The sequence below is a fragment of the Platalea leucorodia genome, assembly GCF_965183815.1.
Source record: "Platalea leucorodia genome assembly, chromosome: 11".
Taxonomy (NCBI): domain Eukaryota; kingdom Metazoa; phylum Chordata; class Aves; order Pelecaniformes; family Threskiornithidae; genus Platalea; species Platalea leucorodia.
The window spans coordinates 24388095-24406921 of NC_138833.1; the positions used below are offsets into that span (position 1 = coordinate 24388095).

General features: G+C 40.0%; 2 protein-coding genes across 14 annotated transcripts in view; one reads left to right on the top strand and one right to left on the bottom strand.

Annotated features, from left to right (window-relative positions):
• HTR4 (5-hydroxytryptamine receptor 4) overlaps positions 1-2131 on the top strand; it is a 97389-nt gene extending 95258 nt beyond the window's left edge. The window contains exon 6 of the mRNA XM_082324288.1: positions 1745-2131. Within this exon, the coding sequence (XP_082180414.1) occupies positions 1745-1832 (88 nt within the window). The 3' untranslated portion in view covers positions 1833-2131. The remainder of the gene's footprint in view (positions 1-1744) is intronic.
• The window catches only part of FBXO38 (F-box protein 38), a 51542-nt gene that overhangs the window by 12842 nt on the left and 19873 nt on the right, over positions 1-18827 (bottom strand). For 6 of the 13 annotated variants that reach the window (XR_014229470.1, XR_014229471.1, XR_014229472.1 and 3 more), the window contains 8 exons: positions 18100-18266; positions 16749-16894; positions 15813-15916; positions 15430-15543; positions 13774-14094; positions 12346-12499; positions 9343-10792; positions 2835-3143 (listed from right to left, as the gene is read on the bottom strand). Coding sequence is in view for 1 of the 13 variants with exons in the window: in XM_082324287.1 (XP_082180413.1) it covers positions 13916-14094; positions 15430-15543; positions 15813-15916; positions 16749-16894; positions 18100-18266 (710 nt within the window). In the remaining 12 variants the exon portion in view is untranslated. Of the gene's footprint in view, positions 1-970; positions 1175-2834; positions 3144-9342; positions 10793-12345; positions 12500-13471; positions 14095-15429; positions 15544-15812; positions 15917-16748; positions 16895-18099; positions 18267-18827 lie in introns of those variants that run through there. The other 7 variants (XR_014229469.1, XR_014229476.1, XR_014229477.1 and 4 more) reach the window with 7 other exon arrangements.

Genomic DNA, 18827 nt, shown 5'->3' on the forward strand with positions numbered 1-18827 from the left:
TGTCTGTTCAGTGTTAGATGCAAAATGTCTTTTCTTGTTTCTTACATCAAGTCTGTATCTTGTTGGTAGTACTAGCACATTTTTTTAAAATTTATGATCATTATTTAAAGTGATGGAGTACTAAGGGAGTATGTTCGATGGATGTATCTGCACATACAGTGACCTGTATTAAGGCAACCAAGTCTGACCATCTTGAAAAAACAGCATCTAGTACATTAGAGGGTAAATTCCTCCAGGAATATTCACCAGGGCAAATTCAGACAGGCAGTACAGTTTATACTCTGGCTTTCATTTTGAGTCCATGGCTGATCTACTGGAACTAACATCATTTGTAGGACATTCAGATCATCTACTTCAGATATTTCAGTGGCATTGTAAGCACCTTAATTATGAGCCTGAGTCCCAAGTATACTCAATGGAGAAAGAGATGCATCCAGATTAATAATGAGAAGTAAATTGATGCCATAGTATCAGGTTTTGGATATGAAGACAATGAGAAGTTCCTGACCTTTATTTTAATGATTATTCAAACAAATCCTGAGGCTTATAGTACTTCTTTTCCCTCTGCTAACAGCAGGAGAACTGATATATTCTTCTATTTTCTTAGGCTTTTTTCTTTTTTTTAATCTTTATTGGGATGTGGATATTTCAGGTATGTCTTGGATGTTTGTTACAGAGAAATAATATATCTACATCTCTAAACACTCAGGAGAGGGAAGTCTTAACTGAGACCTGATTTCCCCGATATGCATTTGGACTAGGGAATAATATGTTTTTACAGTTATTTTTGCAGCTTCCATCAAAGGATGCTTTCGTTCAGCTTTAGTTTAAATGAAATGGACTGTCAAGGGAAGATACCTGGCTTGCTCTGTACCCTCAGGGTGTTTGCAAGCAAGAATGATTAGACGTGAAATGCTAAAAGATGTGCTAAGTCAGTTTTACTCCAATTAGCCAACATTTTTGCTATTACCTCAGATCTGCTTATTCCTTCTAAGCATTGCACACCACTTAGGGAAAAGAGCTGCATGTCATTAGCAAACTAAATCAACAGTTCTGTTTAGAAAGCCATGTTGAGATGGGCAGCAGGAAATGAGCTGGTAGATGAGGCACAGCATAAGAGATAATGTGGAATTCCTTGCAACTGAACTCTGCTTTTCCATATCTGGCCCAAAGCCTGGAAAAATATCAGAAAGGTATATATGTGACATGACACCTCTAAAGGACATAAAACCTGAACAGCACTGGTTTGGTAAGACATACTAGAATTGGCACTAAACTCAACTCTGGGATAGACAGACTACTTCTTTTTGTAAGTGGCAATGCCCTGAAATGTTGGTCTTGGTTTCATCTTAAACAGCATTCACTTCCCAAGCTAGTCTCAAATGATTCTTTAAATGCTTGCATTGAAGACATTAACTGAAGTGCCTTCAGCTTAGTCCACCCACAGATGATCAGTGTTTCTTAGTTTTTTGGTCTGGTTTCCTCTCGTTACCAGCTGCACCTTAGGTACATGAAAACCAACAAGTTATTGGTTTTCAGGGATTGCTTTGTCTGCATCAAACTGAAGATGTGGTTTCCTGTCATGGAGCAAAGTAGGGATTCATGTTTGCTTAATGTGGGATCTCGACATTTGGAAGATGTACTGTTTTAAGATGTACTCCGGGGTTTTCAAGAACTCATTTTACATAAGCTTGTCCTTTTAACTAGCACTAACAAATCTTTCTTTATGTTTTTCCACTCCCAGGTACACTGTTTTACGTAACGGGCATCATCAGGAACATGAGAAGCTTCCCATCCACAATGACCCTGAATCCCAAGAGTCTTGTTTCTAGTCACGGTCCTAGAAGAGGAATGGCCCAGCTGAAGGAACAGATTCCTTTTAGGATACCCAAAGAATTCACGGACAGCAGGAGTTTATGAAAACGCATTAATCTGTATTGTCATAGTGCCTCCTGCACTGACTTCATATGAATGTCCCGCTGCTTGTGTGTAGATTGATGGGGGCATGGGAAGGTACATGAGCAAAATGGCTGAGGAGACTTCCCTGTATCTGCAAGGACAGCTGGACTGTATGACTGCGTCAGAGCCTTACTCCAGGAGTGAGTCGTTTTCTGTCAATGTAAGGAAATAACACAGATACAAAACACCCAGTGCAGGGACTTCTCTTATTCCTTTCCAGCCGGCATCTGTGTACAAGCCACCTCTCTATCCTGTGATATCATGATCTTAAAGATTAGAAGTTCTGGCTAAAGCCCTAACATGATGTGGGACTAAATGCCTGCTTTATCTGCGCAAGATCCTGCCCACCAGTGACTGGAGGCTGTCAGGAGAGAAACAGCGCTACGTTTTCTTTAGCAAAATAAGAGGAACTGTTTGCCCTTTGATTATAGTTACTGGTGAAAGGTCAGCATGAGCTGCTGATTCACCCTACCCCACAGAGCTTTCTTTGTAAATGCTTTTATTGTGTTTCCTGGCCAAGTTCATTGGTAGAAGACTCATAGGGTGTATATAATGCCTGACAAGCTGGCGTGGGACCTACAGAGACATTTCACTGCTAATAGAAGGCCCTGCAAGTGCTGTTTCAGTCCAGCCCAATTGCTAAATGACAGAGGCCATCCTCTGCCATTCGGAGGCCAATGGATGGGATGTGGCCCTCAAACCCCAGGCAAGCTGCCAGTGCTGTCCTCACCTGAGCAAACTTTGGGCATTCGTACCACAAGAAAGGTTGGCCAAGAGACAAAGTCAGTCTGTAATAGATCACTAAGTGCCATCTTGAAAAATATACCATCTAAAAGACTTTTCTAGCTACATCAGGAAGACAGACTTCTACTTACATTTTGCATCTTTATTTTTCTATTTGTTTCTGTTCTCTTCCAGTTGAGGCAAGAAGTTTCAAGACTTTCAAGTATCACCATATGCACATCCCTGTTTGCAAAGGTCTCAGTCCTTAGCTGACTCCTGCATGTAGATGTTGCTATGTTCCTTGTGAGCTGCTTCCACCTTTGCATGGAAAGGGTAGGCAAGGCTGCAGACTTCGCAACTTTGGGAAAATGATTTTCATGCAGTGGGAAATATGCAGGATCAAGACTACAAGCCTCTACCCTTTTTAGATGAAGATCTAACCCAGAGATGCCACCCTGAGCCTAGAAAATAAAATTGTACTTTGTTATATTATGTAATCATGTACAGGTATTTTTAATGTAAAAAGAAAAGGTGACATTATTTATTATTTTTTATCAGCAACATGTGTTTTCTTTCATTAAAAGCTTCTAGACCCAGGAGCTTAACATTATATGTATTATTATTTAGTAATATTTCTGTTGCTATGTGACAGGTATTTACTGTAAACAAACAAACAAATCCTGCTCTGAACAAACGAAAATGTTGCTTAGTAGGAAAAAAAACTTGTGCATGATAAGAACAACTGGCTTCCTTGCCATGGTGTCTGACTTCTTTAAATACTTCTTCCACATAAAAGTCACTGATAAAGCTTCACCTAATTTTCCTTTAGGATTCAAAAGGACACTGGGCAGAAAAAGCCCTAATTAGAAGGTGGCAGACACTTACCAATGTAGAAAATTGCTAGGAGTTAGAAAGAGACAAACTATTGGTGTTTGTGATGATAGGTGCTGATAGAAAGAACATGAGCTGTTTGAAAAGAGAGGGTGAGATAGTTTGAGCCAATTCCCGCTTCATCATTAGGAACAGTTTGGCAATGACCTGTTTTTACAGGGTTGTGTTTCCAAAATAACTTGTTATCAGTTCAACTCTATTGTTAACACCAAAACAGAGCAGTGGGTTAAAAAAAAAAAAAAAAAAAAAAAAAAAAAAGGCCATTATTGAAAGTTTGGAAAAAATCCATCCAGGGCTGCTTCAGTCCTATGATCTATACCTCTGTGGAACTGTTCGTGTGGGTTTTTGTCTGGATTTGGGTATGCAAGGCTGCAGAACAGGTTGTCTTGGTTTCATCTCAAGTATCAAATTTCTTAAAGAAATCCTAGAAGAGCTTTTCTCTGTCCCCATTAAAAGGCATCAAAATATCGGTGTGAAATTTCTCAGAGTGATATGGAACCAGCAGCATGGGGATGCTATAGTGATGGTGTTCTTTGTTTCCGCTGTTGTCCTTGAAGTGTTGTTTTTTCCTATATTTTTATGTGCTTTAGTAATATATCTCTTATTAATTTAAAATGAACTTCTCAACACTGAATTTTACTCATGGGCAATGTTCAGAAGGCTCTATCAATGGGATCAGTAGCTCACTAGCCAAAATGGTCAACAGCTCTCCTTGGAAAGCAGGCTCCAATTCCAAACACCATATTTGAATGAAATACCAAACACAAAATGCCCTTGTTCTGTGTCATCTCTGGCTAACTGCTCGTTGGACTCAGTAAACCTGTCATGAACCACCTGCCAGCTCCTGCTTAATAAGTCAATAATCCCAGCAATGCTTCTGTGAACCCAGCAAATGACACTGTCCATCATCAATAATGTTACAATTTCTACGGAAAAGAAGCTGTCTCATGGAAAGGACCTGTACTTTATTTCCTTTGCTACAGGTAGCTGCTCCTGTAGCCTCTGAGTTCATCTTCCCATTGACCATTTTGGCTAGCAGTGTCAGAGTCTTCGCCTGTGCTGAATAATGTGTAATGCATTGGCTGTTTCTAAAAATAAAAAATCCTTCATGTACATTGCAGTAAACTGCAGCTGATGCTGGTTTTGTTGTTGTACTATTTTCACTCAAAACATAAGATGCTACCAAGTAATGCTTTCCACCTGCCTCACAATTTACTCAAACTGCTATAACAGCAAAGGAGAATCCGGCCCCATTGCTTTGAAACAACTGATGAACTCTTGGGTTATAATACAAGTTCCTAATGTTTATCTACCAGAACAATCCTGCCTCCTGCTCCAAGTTCTTGTGCACCAGCCCTCTTTCTCCCCACATTTTTGCTTAGATTGTTACTGAGCCCTCTTTCTCCCTTACCTGTGCTGTGTCCACCTCATCTCTCACTATATACACTGAGATGTCACTGCTATGGACATCACGCTCAAGACAAGCATTTGCAAATGGGGAGTCAGATATAATTTTTTGCAGCTCTGTTTCTCTGAGTTTCCCAGTGAATTTGACTGAAAAAGGATGCTCCTTTCTTCCTTCTTTTCCATCTCTTTCCTGCCATCTCTCACAGATTCACTCTAATAACCATATATTTCTTCACATAAATATACTAGTACTCATCAGCAAGTTATCACACCACCACATTTATGGTCTGGGAACGCTTTACATTTTTTTGAATGCAGTAAGCCTCGGAAGCATTAAGCATGGTGCCTGCTGTAGCTGTTTTCTTGGATTATAGCTGATTACACTTTTCCTCACCAGAGGTAATGTGCTAGCAGAACAGCTAGCTAATAAGAAATTGGCTGGCTGGGCCTTTGCTAAACTGTCTTCGGGAGGCTGATCTGTCAACACAGTTGTATTTCCATATTTCTGTATTTTTCTAGGCTCCAGAAGCATTTCTGAGACCTTGCATGACATTTGATAGCAGGGCATGTGCCCAGACAAGCAAATCCAAAGATGCATTGAGGTTACTTGTGCTGAAAGAGGCAAGCAGAGCAACAGGCTGACTACTTCCAGAGGCAGTGCTTTGACTTCAGCATACTTCAAAATGGCTTTTATTTCACCCTGCCTTCTACTGTCCCCTAAACGGGCTCAAGAGCTCTGTGAATAATCAGTAACAGTGTATTAGTTGTACTTAAATGCTTTCGTGCTTCTCAAAATACCTCTCAATTTAGGTATTACTAACAAATAGCTTCGACCTAAAGATCATCTGACCAAAGGATTGTGGCTTTTAGAATGGAATACACTCAAAAATGGCTCTGCTCAGCAAAGATGAGGAAGAATCAAAAGGTATTTAAGGTATTTATTGGCGTCAGCCTGACCTAATAGCGTGCAACAGAACTAACCAATTGGGTCCAAATTGTGTCCATTTAATTCCTAGCACAGATGAAAAATACATAACAATGCCAGTAAAATGATGGTTTCTTGGAGCAGGCAGCCTGCATATGGCAGACTCTGAGTCATTCTGAAGAGTCTTCCTCACCCATCTTCATAAACGCTAAAGCCAAGGAGAGCATTTTCATTCTGTAACTGTCAACTGTAAATCCTTCAGTAGCTTAGGATCCAATCTTTTTCTCTGCATTAGATTTCCTGAGCCATCTCTGAGTACTATCATGCCAAAAGGCAATAAATCTGTTGGTTTTTTTCTACTAATATGAACTCAATACAAATACACAAAAGCTTTTAGCTCTTTCAATTTTTGTATAGCTTAAATCTTTCTGAATCCAAAATAATCACATATTCACTCAGCATCTTATAAAGACTTACCTTATCACAGGAACTTTCTCACCTAATTAAAAAAAAAGATATAATCTAACTAGAATTTACCCAATATCTGAGTTCCACTACTTCCTGTCAAACTGAACTGAAATTGCCTATGCTGTTAGGAAATCTAGTAGATTTCCTGTCAAATATATGCTTATTACATAAAGGATTTCAAAGATTTGGCAGAAGAGCTTAACATTATTTTAGCATACATTATTTACAATTTACAGAATTCTGTCATTTTTTTATGATTTTCATTGATCTTCTGAAGTTCTTGAAATCAATCGTTAAAAAAACCCAGAGAAACCCTAAATATCTTTCCTGGACCACAACAGAATGGGAATGCAATGCTAGCTGATGTTCCTTGCACAACAGCTGTAGTGCCAAGGTCTGTACTCTCTACGAGATATTGTGAAGAGGGCTTCTCAGTCCTCCAGAACAAGAGGAAAATTTATTTCCTTGCTGAGTAAGTAGCACACTTGACTTCCTTGAATCTTTCTTCCAAGTCAAGATTAGGGAGGCCCCAAATGAGGACCTCCAGCTGCCACGGGGTGTGTTTCAGTCAGGCAATGATCCAGACAGAGTATCGGAACTAAATCCTTTTCCAGCAGCCTCAGTAACGAATCTGTTTTCATATTCCTGACAGCTGAATCCCACCCACCAAACAGAGTTCTTGACATAATGAGTATCTGAAAGGGCTGTCAAACTGTATCAATGGTCATCTTCATATCACTAATCTCTAAATCCAGCCCTATTCAACCTCTCTATCTGTAAAAACCAGAAAACATAAAGGAGAGTCTAGAGCATTATTGCAGTTAACTACTGCCAGTGACTGAAGAACAGCTATTAATCCAGGTGTTACTTTAAGGACTACATAGATTAATACAGTTATGTTTACTCCATACAAGTTTCCATGACTGTGCCCCACTATTACACTTGATCATTACTCTCTTTGAAAGAATCAATTTACTTGCTACCACCCTTACAGCCCTCAACAGCAGTCCCAAGACCAGTATTGGTAATCATCTTCACACAGAAATACAAGCTGTGAACATCTGTGCTCCTCTTGCATAGGCTTAGAGCAGCCGAGAGAGGAGTTACCTACCCCTGAGAGCCTGCACCAAGTTCTGCGTCGCCAGTGCTGGCTCCCTGTGGACAGTCTCACCTCAGAGCACAACTCATTTCCCATTTCAAACTGCCAGATTTTTTGCCCTTTGCTAGACCAGGCATGTTTAAACCGACAACCTCCACTTGCTTGCTCCCTTCCTTGCCCAACAAGTTGGAAAGAGGAGTGCAGCAAAGCCAGAGTCCAACTTTAACATAAAATCCGTGATTTTTGTCTGTCTTTGCTCCTGAAGGAGAAAGAGATTGAGAGATAGATAAGGAGATCAAACTACATTGGGAAACATTCTCAAGCAGAAATCCACCTCAGTTACAGAACGGGCCAGCACAGACCGCCAAGAAACATGATCTTATGTTTTAAAGACTGAGTGAAAATGTTGCTGCTCGTTTTTACAGCATAAGTGTGGCCCTCATCTAATAAACCCTAAAAGGTGACCCCTGTCCTGTCTCCGCAAACAAACAGCAGCAACTCAAGCCGGACTGTCATTATGCTGTCAGTATTACCCATGGACTCTTGTCTGCAGACCTCCAGTTCAGCCACAGATTTGGTAGCTTGTCCACAAAGCATAATCATATGCAGCAGATAAACCCTGCCACCTCCCTCTTCTATACTAGAGCTCCAATGTACAGCTTTTCATATGTCCTTTACAGCTCTATTTGTAAAGGCTCGCATCTAAACTGCAGACCATCATGGGAAATATTTGCTGAAGGAGAAACCTGACTTATCCTCTGCTTCTGCTTTTCATCCATCTGTCGTCCTGTGTAAGCAAGGACATTTTTTTCATCAGCCCATCTTGTCCCAACCCTGAATATTTTCTTGCAAATGACTGTTCTGCAAGCACCTTCCTTACCAGAAATACTTCCATTTCTCAGGTAGCTCTTCTTCAGAATGGCCTGTCCCTGAAACTTGGGGGTTGCTGTGGGTCTTCATAAATGAAGCACTTCAAAACAGAGTCATTGTACTGAAAGCTCCCAGCCAAAGGTTTTCTTCTGGGATGAAGCCAGGTTTTGGGGCGATACCTCCAGAAAAGGAGGAAAAGCACTTCTTGAGCTGCTTTGCTAAGATGTTTCATCTTCCTGCCTCACCTTTCTTTTTAAGTGTGTGATATAGCTGGACTGACTAAGCCAAGGTCAGCATCCACAGTTCAGGTTGGGTAGTTCCCAACACTGAAATGTCTCCTTAACCCTTGTCACAAACAACGTACACCTACGCATTCATACAGCTCTCACGGTCTCATACTAAATGGTGTGTTTCCAGCTTAGATAACTCCTTTGGAGACATCATATCATAGAAAGCAGAAGTTCTTTCCTGCAAACACAAAGCTGGTGGTTTTGCTCTGTAACAAGTCTACAATGGAGAAAGCTTATCTCATCTCAACACCTAATGACTGCTAATGAGCTAATGGAAACTCTCCAGTTGACAGGGCACTAGTTTTGGCTGTCCTGTTATCACATGCAGTGCACATGTGTACATACAAAATGCCCTGTCTTCCCCCTGACAAGGGATTAAGCTTGAATTGCTTGAACTAGTAACTTGGAGCAGAAATCACAGGCAAGGGCAGGAGTCTGCAGCTGCTTCTAACGCACTGAAGAGCTTAGAGACTAGAGTGAGGGTAGAGGCAAAATTCCTGTCTCCATCAACTCCTTATAGCTTTTCCTCAAATAAAAACATACCTTCAAAATCCTTTTCTTTTCAAAACGCCAACACTGATTTTGTCTTTCTCCTAAATCAGAGAAAAAAGCAAGAACCGGCATACTGCCCATCTCTGAGACACGATGTTTTGTGCTCCTCTCTCCACAGTGCCCGCATCCCAAGCATGCTTTCTACTTTATCTATTTACCTTATGTACGCTCTATTAGATGACATTTCTCAGGCACTTGAGCAACTCGCAGCCATGATCACCGCGTCCTCTTTCAGGAAGAGCTGTTACCCCTACTTGCTGTGGGGAAAAAGAGGCACAAAGCAGTTCAAGCACTTGCCTGCAGTGGCACAAGTCATCTCAGACTCACTTTCCAATTAGTGGACAGCTAGTCAATACCTGCCTTTGGCCAGCTGAATTAGGCCTTGGAGGTGCGTATTTCTCTTCACTGACTGTAAGAGGAGAGCCCTCTGACTACTGCATCTGCACTATAGGCACATAAATCTAACAAAGGTATAATCCACCCAGGAAATGTATTGTTGAGCAAGGACTGTTAAGTCAGAGCTAACCTAGGGAAGATAATCCTTCCTGTTTAATTCCTTCCCTGAAGCCACACGCATGCAAAGCACATGAAGGAAGCAGGGGACAGAAATTATGCAATCATATCAGAGTTTCCTTTGCCATTTTCCTTACCTATCAGATTTAATGTTTGCAAAGCTGTCTTTGAACTCCAGCAAACAGCTTGCTTTGCTATCCAGATGCAAATATCACTGTTTGTTAAGTGGGCTGTAAATGGATTTCATAGTTCATTCCAAAGCTGCTACACATGAGCACAGTAAAGCTAAAAGCCCCAGCTGGAGTTTTCTCTGTTGTAGAAAGATGAACAGAGCAGGATCGCTCAGCCATCTTATTTGCAGTGACAGCAGCCTGCTCCTCCTGCCAGAGACCAAAAGAGAGGTGTCAGACCCAACTTCAGTGTGAAGAGGGAAGCCTGTCACATACAGACAGAAGGCATCTGGGCTGCTTCCTGAGGAAAGTTTAACAACTAGGCAGACCAATGGAAACCCTTTCTTGCCCTCCAGGGCTTGACATGGCAATTGAATAACAGACTGCCCAAAAAGGAAACAAAATGGGGAGGCAGGGGGAAGCTCAGACACAAAAGATCATATCCCTTTACAACCCAGAAGCTGCAAACCAGAATTTCTAAAGCCTACTATCTCTACATCTGCTTCTATAAATGTGGTGACAGTTTTCCAAATGGTATGTAGGATCCTTTGGAGATATACACAGGACTCAAGAAAACGAAATGGACAGAAAGTATCCCCTTTTCTAGATACTACATTGAACTCTCTTAAAAGAGATTGTTAAAACTCTGCAGCATGCAAGAGATTTGGCATGGTACAATACATAATACTTTTAAGTATCTAAATATACTCTATTGTACCTTTTGTGACCTCCCAGAATCAAGTCGCTTAAGCACCAAAAAAAGGAAAGGAAGTGATTGATTTCTACTTAGTTTACCTTGAGCTCTCATAAAAGCGTATTTATTTATTTATATCAGCTGTTCTTTGCTGATCTTAGCTCAAGAAGAGGTTATGAACCCATGTCATGAAAAGAAGTTGCATCTCACACAAAGAAGCAAAAAGTGTTTCTGAAAGAAAGAAAAAAGTCAAGTTCCATTTTAAGTAAAAACAAGAGAACAATTCTTGACCGTAAACTACTTAATTCTAAGCCTTAGTTTCCCCTAAGCGGTCAAAAAAGTTGTGCCAGAATTTCACAAAACTGGTGTCTGAAACTTTGCAAGAGATATTGCTTTATATAGAAAGTGCTCCTGAAAGACCCTTTGCACGTGAACCTGTCTTCCAAGAAACTGGATTTAAGCTGGGGCCCAGTGATGCAAAAGACAAGTTTGTATGAGAAAGCCAGCTTTTACACCGCGTAGCGCCACCCCAGCCCGCCGAGGCAACTCCGTCCCTGCCAGCTCCTCGCCAGAGGAGGAGGAGGAGGAGGAGGAGGAGAGGCGCGGGCAGCGCGAGCAGCTCGCGCGGAGCCGCGCGCCCGCAGCCTTGCCGGGCAGCGCCCCCTGCCGCCCGCCGCGCAGGGCGGCGTCGCGCTGCGCGCCCCGAGCCGATGCCGGAGACCCGCGAGGGGCGGCCCTATCGCCTCCAACCCCCACGCCCAGCCGTTGCCAACGGAAGCCGAGCAACGGACGGGAGCGCACACTACTGCACACCCCCCATCAGCAAGTTTGGGCTGATGTCAGAGCAATCTTTACTGTGAACACACATCCCCTAGTGCAGTGACTCAAGGATCCACAAAGGAAGAAATTAGAAGCCTAAATGACAACTGCAACTTTTTGTTCTATATGGTGGAAAACAAATCAAGACACTTTCAGCCCTTACAACTGGGACAGCTTTTCAACTGGGAGTTGATGCAGTACTGAATGCGTATGCTCGCCACTAGCAGAACACCACTGAAGCCAGAGACTGGCAAGCAAATTATTGCTTGTACAGCAGCTCCATGAACTATTCCTATTCATGTACTAGTAATGATTTTTTTTTTTTTTTTTTTTTTTTTACTAATGAAGGTTGAGCAGGAAAATAATCCTTTTCATCTGCTTTGCTCCTTTCCTCAATTTCAGATACTGAATTTAGTGAAGAGAACAGGTTCCCTGGCCAGATCCCAGATACAATCTCAATACAATCTCAATCACCCAGAGCTCTCATGAGATGGACATAATGAATTTAGTCACTACATTACCACTATGTGTAAAACGGGTGTAATGTTTAAGAGGTTAAAACTGCTGCAAGGTTCAATTGCTCACAGAAAGAAATACTGAATATAAGTACGTTATTTGTATAAACACTTCTTCAAAAGGCTAAAGTTAGAGATACCAGATGGAGATCTGGTGCAATGCTCTAGAAACACAGTAACGTTTTCCTGTATATGCTGTATTAAAATGGTAAACATGACTGAATCGATGACTCGGATTTACTTGAAACACTTCTAGGAAAGGTCACAATTACGTTTTGTCTCAATACCACTGAATATATTATCTATGGTTAAATATACTTGTTACAACTAAACCATTAACTTTGATCTTGCATTACAGCAAATTTAACAGCATTCGCATCATTATCTGGTATTTAGCACTCCACCTCCAGTTAGAGTATAGAGAGCACGTGTGAGAAAATGCTACTGTACCAAATCTCTTGCTGCTTCCATTAGGCGCCATTCTCTTCCTCTTTATATTTCTAGTTCCACATTACCTCGTGACTTTCCACAGAGGGACAGATGCAGAGAAAACTAACACTGGCTTTGCTGTGTTGAACGGTTTTGCCTCTTCAATTCTACAGAGCTAAACATCATAGAAATCCCCATTAGTCACATTTATACCAAAGTTCAAAGAATTAAAATCATTAACAATAAAGTGTAAAATTGTATAATGGTATTAACTAATCTGCTCTATGGCTTTTACCACAGTAAGTTAGTGAACTGTCATTTGTTAGGTGGGTAACTCTGCAACTTTAAAAAAGCATGAATGACAGATCAGGCCATGGTCGATCGTATGGCTCATCTAAAGGTGCAGTTGGGCAGTCACAGATGTGCATGCATGCAGACGCTGTTTCATGGCACAGCAAATTAGCCTTTACGAGGTCTCCCACCCCCACAGGGCACATTACTAACAGCACACAAGCCAGCTAGCTTAATACTAACTTGTGCATTTTTATACCTGTACACTGGACTTGCAGCAAATTTTGGACAGAGACACAAAACATCTCTGGATACTGTGCGAACCACAGGCATTTTCCATATACAATAAAAACAAGTATTCGGGGGCAAAGAGCAGCAGTATTTACTGATTGTAAGGAAAATCTGCATTCATGAGTGAGCATGAATCAGCCTGAAAGCTCAGTTTGAGTCAGATGGATCCTGTACTGACACAGCTACAACTAAGCAATTACACAGCCCTTTTCCTGTCTGTCTTAAGGAAAAATTCAGCTTTCAGCCAGTTAGTATGTGCAGTTTTATGCTAAAGAGAGTGGAACCAACAATTAGCAACTTATTTTTCATATTACAGAGTCAAGTACACTACTAAAATGAAATCTAATGGTACAAAATACTTTAGAACATATCTTCTGTTTCCAAGACACTAAATGTGGAGTTTTTTTCTTTCCCAAAAAATGTTTTTAATGAACTCTAGAAACTACCACATATCAGCAACTTCACTACTTTTTTTCTGCTTTTGGCCTTCTTTGCAACAGCTGTAGAATAATTCTCTTTGAAAAATGCACACAGGACACACAGATTGTGCTCAACAGGTTTACTCAGACTGGACTCTTAAATGCTCAAGAAAAAGGCACAGATTAAAAGAGATTCTGATGACTCTTTTGAACACAGCAAATGGGATTTTGCTTATAAGAAATAAAACACTGCTATGAATTGTATGGGCTGAAAAATTCAAATATTCTTCCCTGTTCCTAATTATTGGCCTTCATTAAAATGGAATTTAAATTAAAGTGTATAAACATATGAAATAAAGTCTCAGTATTAGGAAGTTTTTCTTTTGTTTCCTCTATGTACAAATCTTAGTATACAATTTTTACTTTTCATTATACATTTACTACATACTTTTTTCCAAACTGTGAGAGAGCAACTGCAAAGTATGTGTTTCAAGAAAATGCTTTGCATTCGGAAAGAATCCACCTGCTTTCTTGGCCGGCAGTGCCAATCAGAATTTAGGAAGAGATGACAGGTCAGGGAGGGTATCCACTCAAATGTAATCATCCTCTACCGGTTCACCGTTGACATCACAGTAATGGATGAAGATAGCCACCACACGCTGGAATACACCTTTTTTCATCTGGCGCAGTTCAGAGATCTCTTCTCCTATTGTTTCCATACAGATGTCTGCAGACAATTGTCCTTTCCTTCGTGGTGCATAAATAGTAGCTATGGAAGGCACATAAGAATAAAAACTAGAATCTTTCCTATGAAGAAATTCACAAGCGAATCTGTTTTCCATTACATGAGATAGTCTTGGAAAACAAAGCAAACAGAAAAATCTTCCATTGAGCAACCACGTTTAAGGAATATTATTCAAGCAGAAAAGGTATTCTGCCTTCCCCATATTTAAACCTTTTGATAGCTCCAATACTCATTTCATGTATGCAAAGTCCATATGTCTGCAAGTGAAGGGAATCCCAGTGCATAACAAAGCCTTCCCCCCTGAGACTTATCTGACATGCTTTCAGGTTATCCATTTCAATGATCACTTAAATGTTTTATAAACAAGAGCAATTAAGGATAAGTCAGCAGTGTTTTCTTTATTTTTTATGGCTTTAACATCACGTTTAATCTAATTACTCTTTTAAATCAAATACGTATCATTTTTTTATAATTCAGACTACATGCTGAACTACAAACATTAAGTCTATGAATCAGTTTCAAATAAAATAAAAATAAAATAAAATTTAAAAAAATCTGAGACAGGTATAGCCAAAAAAGACTTCTTCCTCATCCTCTTGAGCTTCATCCCCTTGAACTGGAGCAAGATAAGAATATCCAAAATGATGTCAATTAAAAATACCTCTAATGAAGGCTATTCCAAGATTTTCCTAATTAAGTAGTGGAAGAACATATTTTTCCCTGCTACCAAGCAAGGTTCTTAATTGAGAGTCCTAGGAACTGCCCACTATAATATTTTATAAGACAAGCTCCTAAATAGAAAGAGGCATATCTATCCTAAACTCTAACCCACACCATCCCTGTTCCAGAGTTTTCAAGTCCAGTTCTTTCCGCTTTTCTCCCAGGTTTCTGTGAGTCGCACTTCTCTCTGCTGGACTCTCTTCAGACTACCTTAACAGCCCTTCATAAAGCAAAGCCACGGGCAGTAGTCCAGCTGAGCTTTCAGCAGTAATGCCAGTAAACTCCACAGAACACAAGTTGCTGGGACTACACATCACAACATTAGTCTTGTGTGTGTTTTAAATGCACTCATTCTTCTGGATACGACAAACCCATCATGTTTTTAGACTAAGCACCAGATTGGCTCTCTGATTTTGTCAGTATTAGGGGTCTCCGGCTGGTCAATACACTGTTGTAGTACTATGGCCCTCTCCTCTGCTGGACCCCTTCCTCATCCAGCTCCCAACAATGCTACAATTATTTATAGTCTACCAAAAATAGCATAAGAATTAGAAAACTGAAAAATAAAGGAATGCATTACCAACTTGCGACCAAGCAACACATTAAAGTTCTTTGAACACATCAAAAAAGATTACTTACTTCTCTCATCATCCTCAAAGTCATATCTAGCATAGCTGTTTGGCTCTGCTGTTCTCAGTGATCTCAACCATGGGAAGTCAGTAATCATGGAATAAGGGGCACCATCCACAATACCTAGAAGACAGACAGGATGCAGATACAAAGAGGACAATGTCAATCCTGCAGCATCAGCACTCTTCCTCAAGTAAACTTCACTGATATCACATAGATCGGTCACTCTGATGCAGGAAAAGCACCTCCTCACTTCAATTCCTCCGCTCTGTGCCAAAGGTCCTCCACTTCCCTCACAAGAATTATTATTCGTGTCTCTTGTAACTTGATGCAAAGTTACTTATCTTAGCAAAAGTCTGATGATCAGTTTTCAGCGCTCTCTAAACACTCACCTTCTAGAGTGTAAATATCTCGTCCCCAAGGGTACTTAGTGTATTTCTTCAGGTCTTCATCAGTTCGTGTAGCTTCAGGGAAGAACTCATATTTAATAAGCTCTCTAGAGAGAAGGAAGAAGAGATTACAGCCTGTAGTGATAGGAAATGTGAAGGCGGGAGGGAGAAAAACCAAATGGGAAATGCTATTACACAGCCTTTCCTTTAATGAGCCTGAATCCATAGAAACACTCCTTCAAGACCCTCACACAAACTCAGTATACAATCCCTTCGCTTTTGAGAGTAACCACAGAGAATGTGTACAGTTTAGATGAGAAATCAATTAAGCCACCTTTTAAATGTAGCTTTCTATCTGTAAGGAACAATCCAACATAGCTGCAACTAAACAAAACTTCAAAAGTAAATTTGTTCTCTTAGTCATTTTAGTGAAAAAACAGGACAACAAAAACACTGGTTTAAAACAGTTGGATGAGAGCCACTGTATACAATTCCCTGCTGCTGGAAACTTTTACTCCTCAGTAAGGAGCTGATATTGATTGCACATCATCTTCCCTAGAAGCTAACATTATTTCTTGGAGTAAGTCAGTCTTTCCCTTTTTTAATAAAAGAAACTTGTTTTCAGATTCAAAGATATTCCTCAGCCATCCTGACTACTTCAATGTTCAATTGCATTGCTGCTGGATGGAATAGAACTGGAGAATTCTACAATATTTTTCATATGGTTAGGTTTATTTAATCTACGTTTTGTATTAGATACATCTTGACATTGAAATTCTACATTGCATCATCTCGAATTCAACCTTTGCTAGTCAACAAGCCTTTTTTTTTTTAATTTGGCTAACAGAATACAGCAAGTCTACAGCTTGACTGAAGCTGTAGCTGCTGAATCGGGATTGAATACCTTTTCTGTAAAGTTACTGGAGGGCAAGTACTCACTGGTTGATATTTGCTATTGTGTCCATCCAGCTCCGAATGCGCACCTTATTGCGGACATTAGGTGGGTTACTGAATTCATGAATTATGCAAATGTGGTATGGATAAGGGCCACTAAATATCTTCTGCTCGAGAGTCAACGTGTCAACCTGTGAAAGGCAGCAAACAAAGGCTTGTAACCGAGAGAGAGAGAGAGATGTGATTCTAGAGTCAAGAGCAGACATCTACCAAATGAATATGTCCAGTGAAAAGAGATTTTAACAGCATACATAATCAAACACATGATTAAGTGAAGTAAAACTTTCCTAGTGCAGCTTTGCCAATGAATCTTCTTCAGTAGTGGAATTTGATGGGAAATGTCTATTTTCTGATGCGTTTCGCAACTCCAATATGTAAGTTAACTTTCATAAAATTACATAATGGTCTACACTACATTCACTTTCTCAGAATTTGTCTCTGGCTTGGGGGGAGGGGTTGGTTTTAGGTTGGTGGTTTGTTTGGTTTTTTTCTTTTTTTTTTTCCTAATTGTCTTACCACTGTCCTCTAAGAGCTAAAGCAAGAGATCTGGTTTCAAAGAAAAGCTGGCTTTTATTTCAAATCAGCCTTCCCTTGTTGGTCAGGCAAACTGAGCCAGAAAAGACATTACTTTGCATGAGAGAAGCAGCATCACATAGAATAATACAGAATATTATATAAACACATAATATAGAATGCTCCGGTTAGAGTGATAAAGTAAAAAAACCATTACAGATCTTAAATTAAGCTCACCTATTTACTTGCCAAATGACTTCAACAACTCACTAAATGTCAGTGCTTACATCTCCTACAAGTAATCTGGGGGAGGAAAGGCTGGCTCCCAGTACCACAACTGTCTTGCAACACTGTTTAGCATCAAAAGAGGATGCAGCTTTCAGCAAAGCAGTATTCAAAATAGTGACTGCTGTTACTAAATCCAATAGGATATGGGTTAAAAATTTCAGACACCTATGCCTATGTCATCCTTCTGCTTATACGTAACTACAAGCCAACTTAGTAGCATCTAAGTTCTTACAGTTACTTTTAGTTACTCAGTTTGGAATGAGTTCAAGCCTCGTGATTTTTTACAGTATCTTCTAATGCAATGAATACTGGAGATGGTAACATTAAGTCTTAAAATTTAGTATCATCCAAGCTCCAGATTCTGCAATAAAAGCCTTGATGGGATAAAGTTTTAATAAACAAGTTTCTCAGAGTTGTGTTATTTTAACATTTACATTTCTTGCATTAATTGAAAAACACATGAAGCCAAGAGTGGTGAAAGAATACAGGCAGAACTTCAGATCTGTTCATGATGAAATGAAAGCTGGCTGTGTACCTGCTGCATTGGACGAAGATATATGATCCGGTTTCTTTCCGGTGGCATCCTGAGAATCTGATCCAGAACCTGATCCATGTTTAACTTCTTGCACTGGGCATAGTCAAACCGATTGACAACTGGTGCATTTTCTACTTTTAAGTGTTTCAATACACGGCACCTTGTAGCTATAAATCAGCAAACAAAATTATTAAAAGAAAAGAAATATAATACTGAAAAGGCCTTAGGAGCCTCCTGTCAGAGATTTTCAAAACCGACTGTTTCAACAGAAGGCAAACAAGTAATGTAAGTAACAGACAATTACTGAAGTAGTTTGGAGAGCTGGCAACTTACACATATTGAAGAAATAGACTAACTGTTCATTTCTTCCACATTATGATCAAACTTTTAACTTGTGAACTTGTAAGAAGAGTCCTTTTAAAAGACCATATCAAATCTATTCCAACATTAACCTTTTTTTCCCTTTGTTTCCTTTCACAAAGCCCCCTGAAACGGTCTGTGGACTGCCACAATTGAAAACCACCAACTTCAAAATCAGAGCAAATGTAGAGTATTGTAAAGCCACACAATGTAAAATACAGCTATTTCCTTTCTAGTAACCCTGCTCATGTAATTAAAATTTAGTTTAAAATTAATGTATGTTCTGAGAAGTATTCTGGAATAAATAAATAAATAAATAAATTCTTCATTCTCTGTTAAGCAGAGATACCTCATTTCAGAAGAAAATG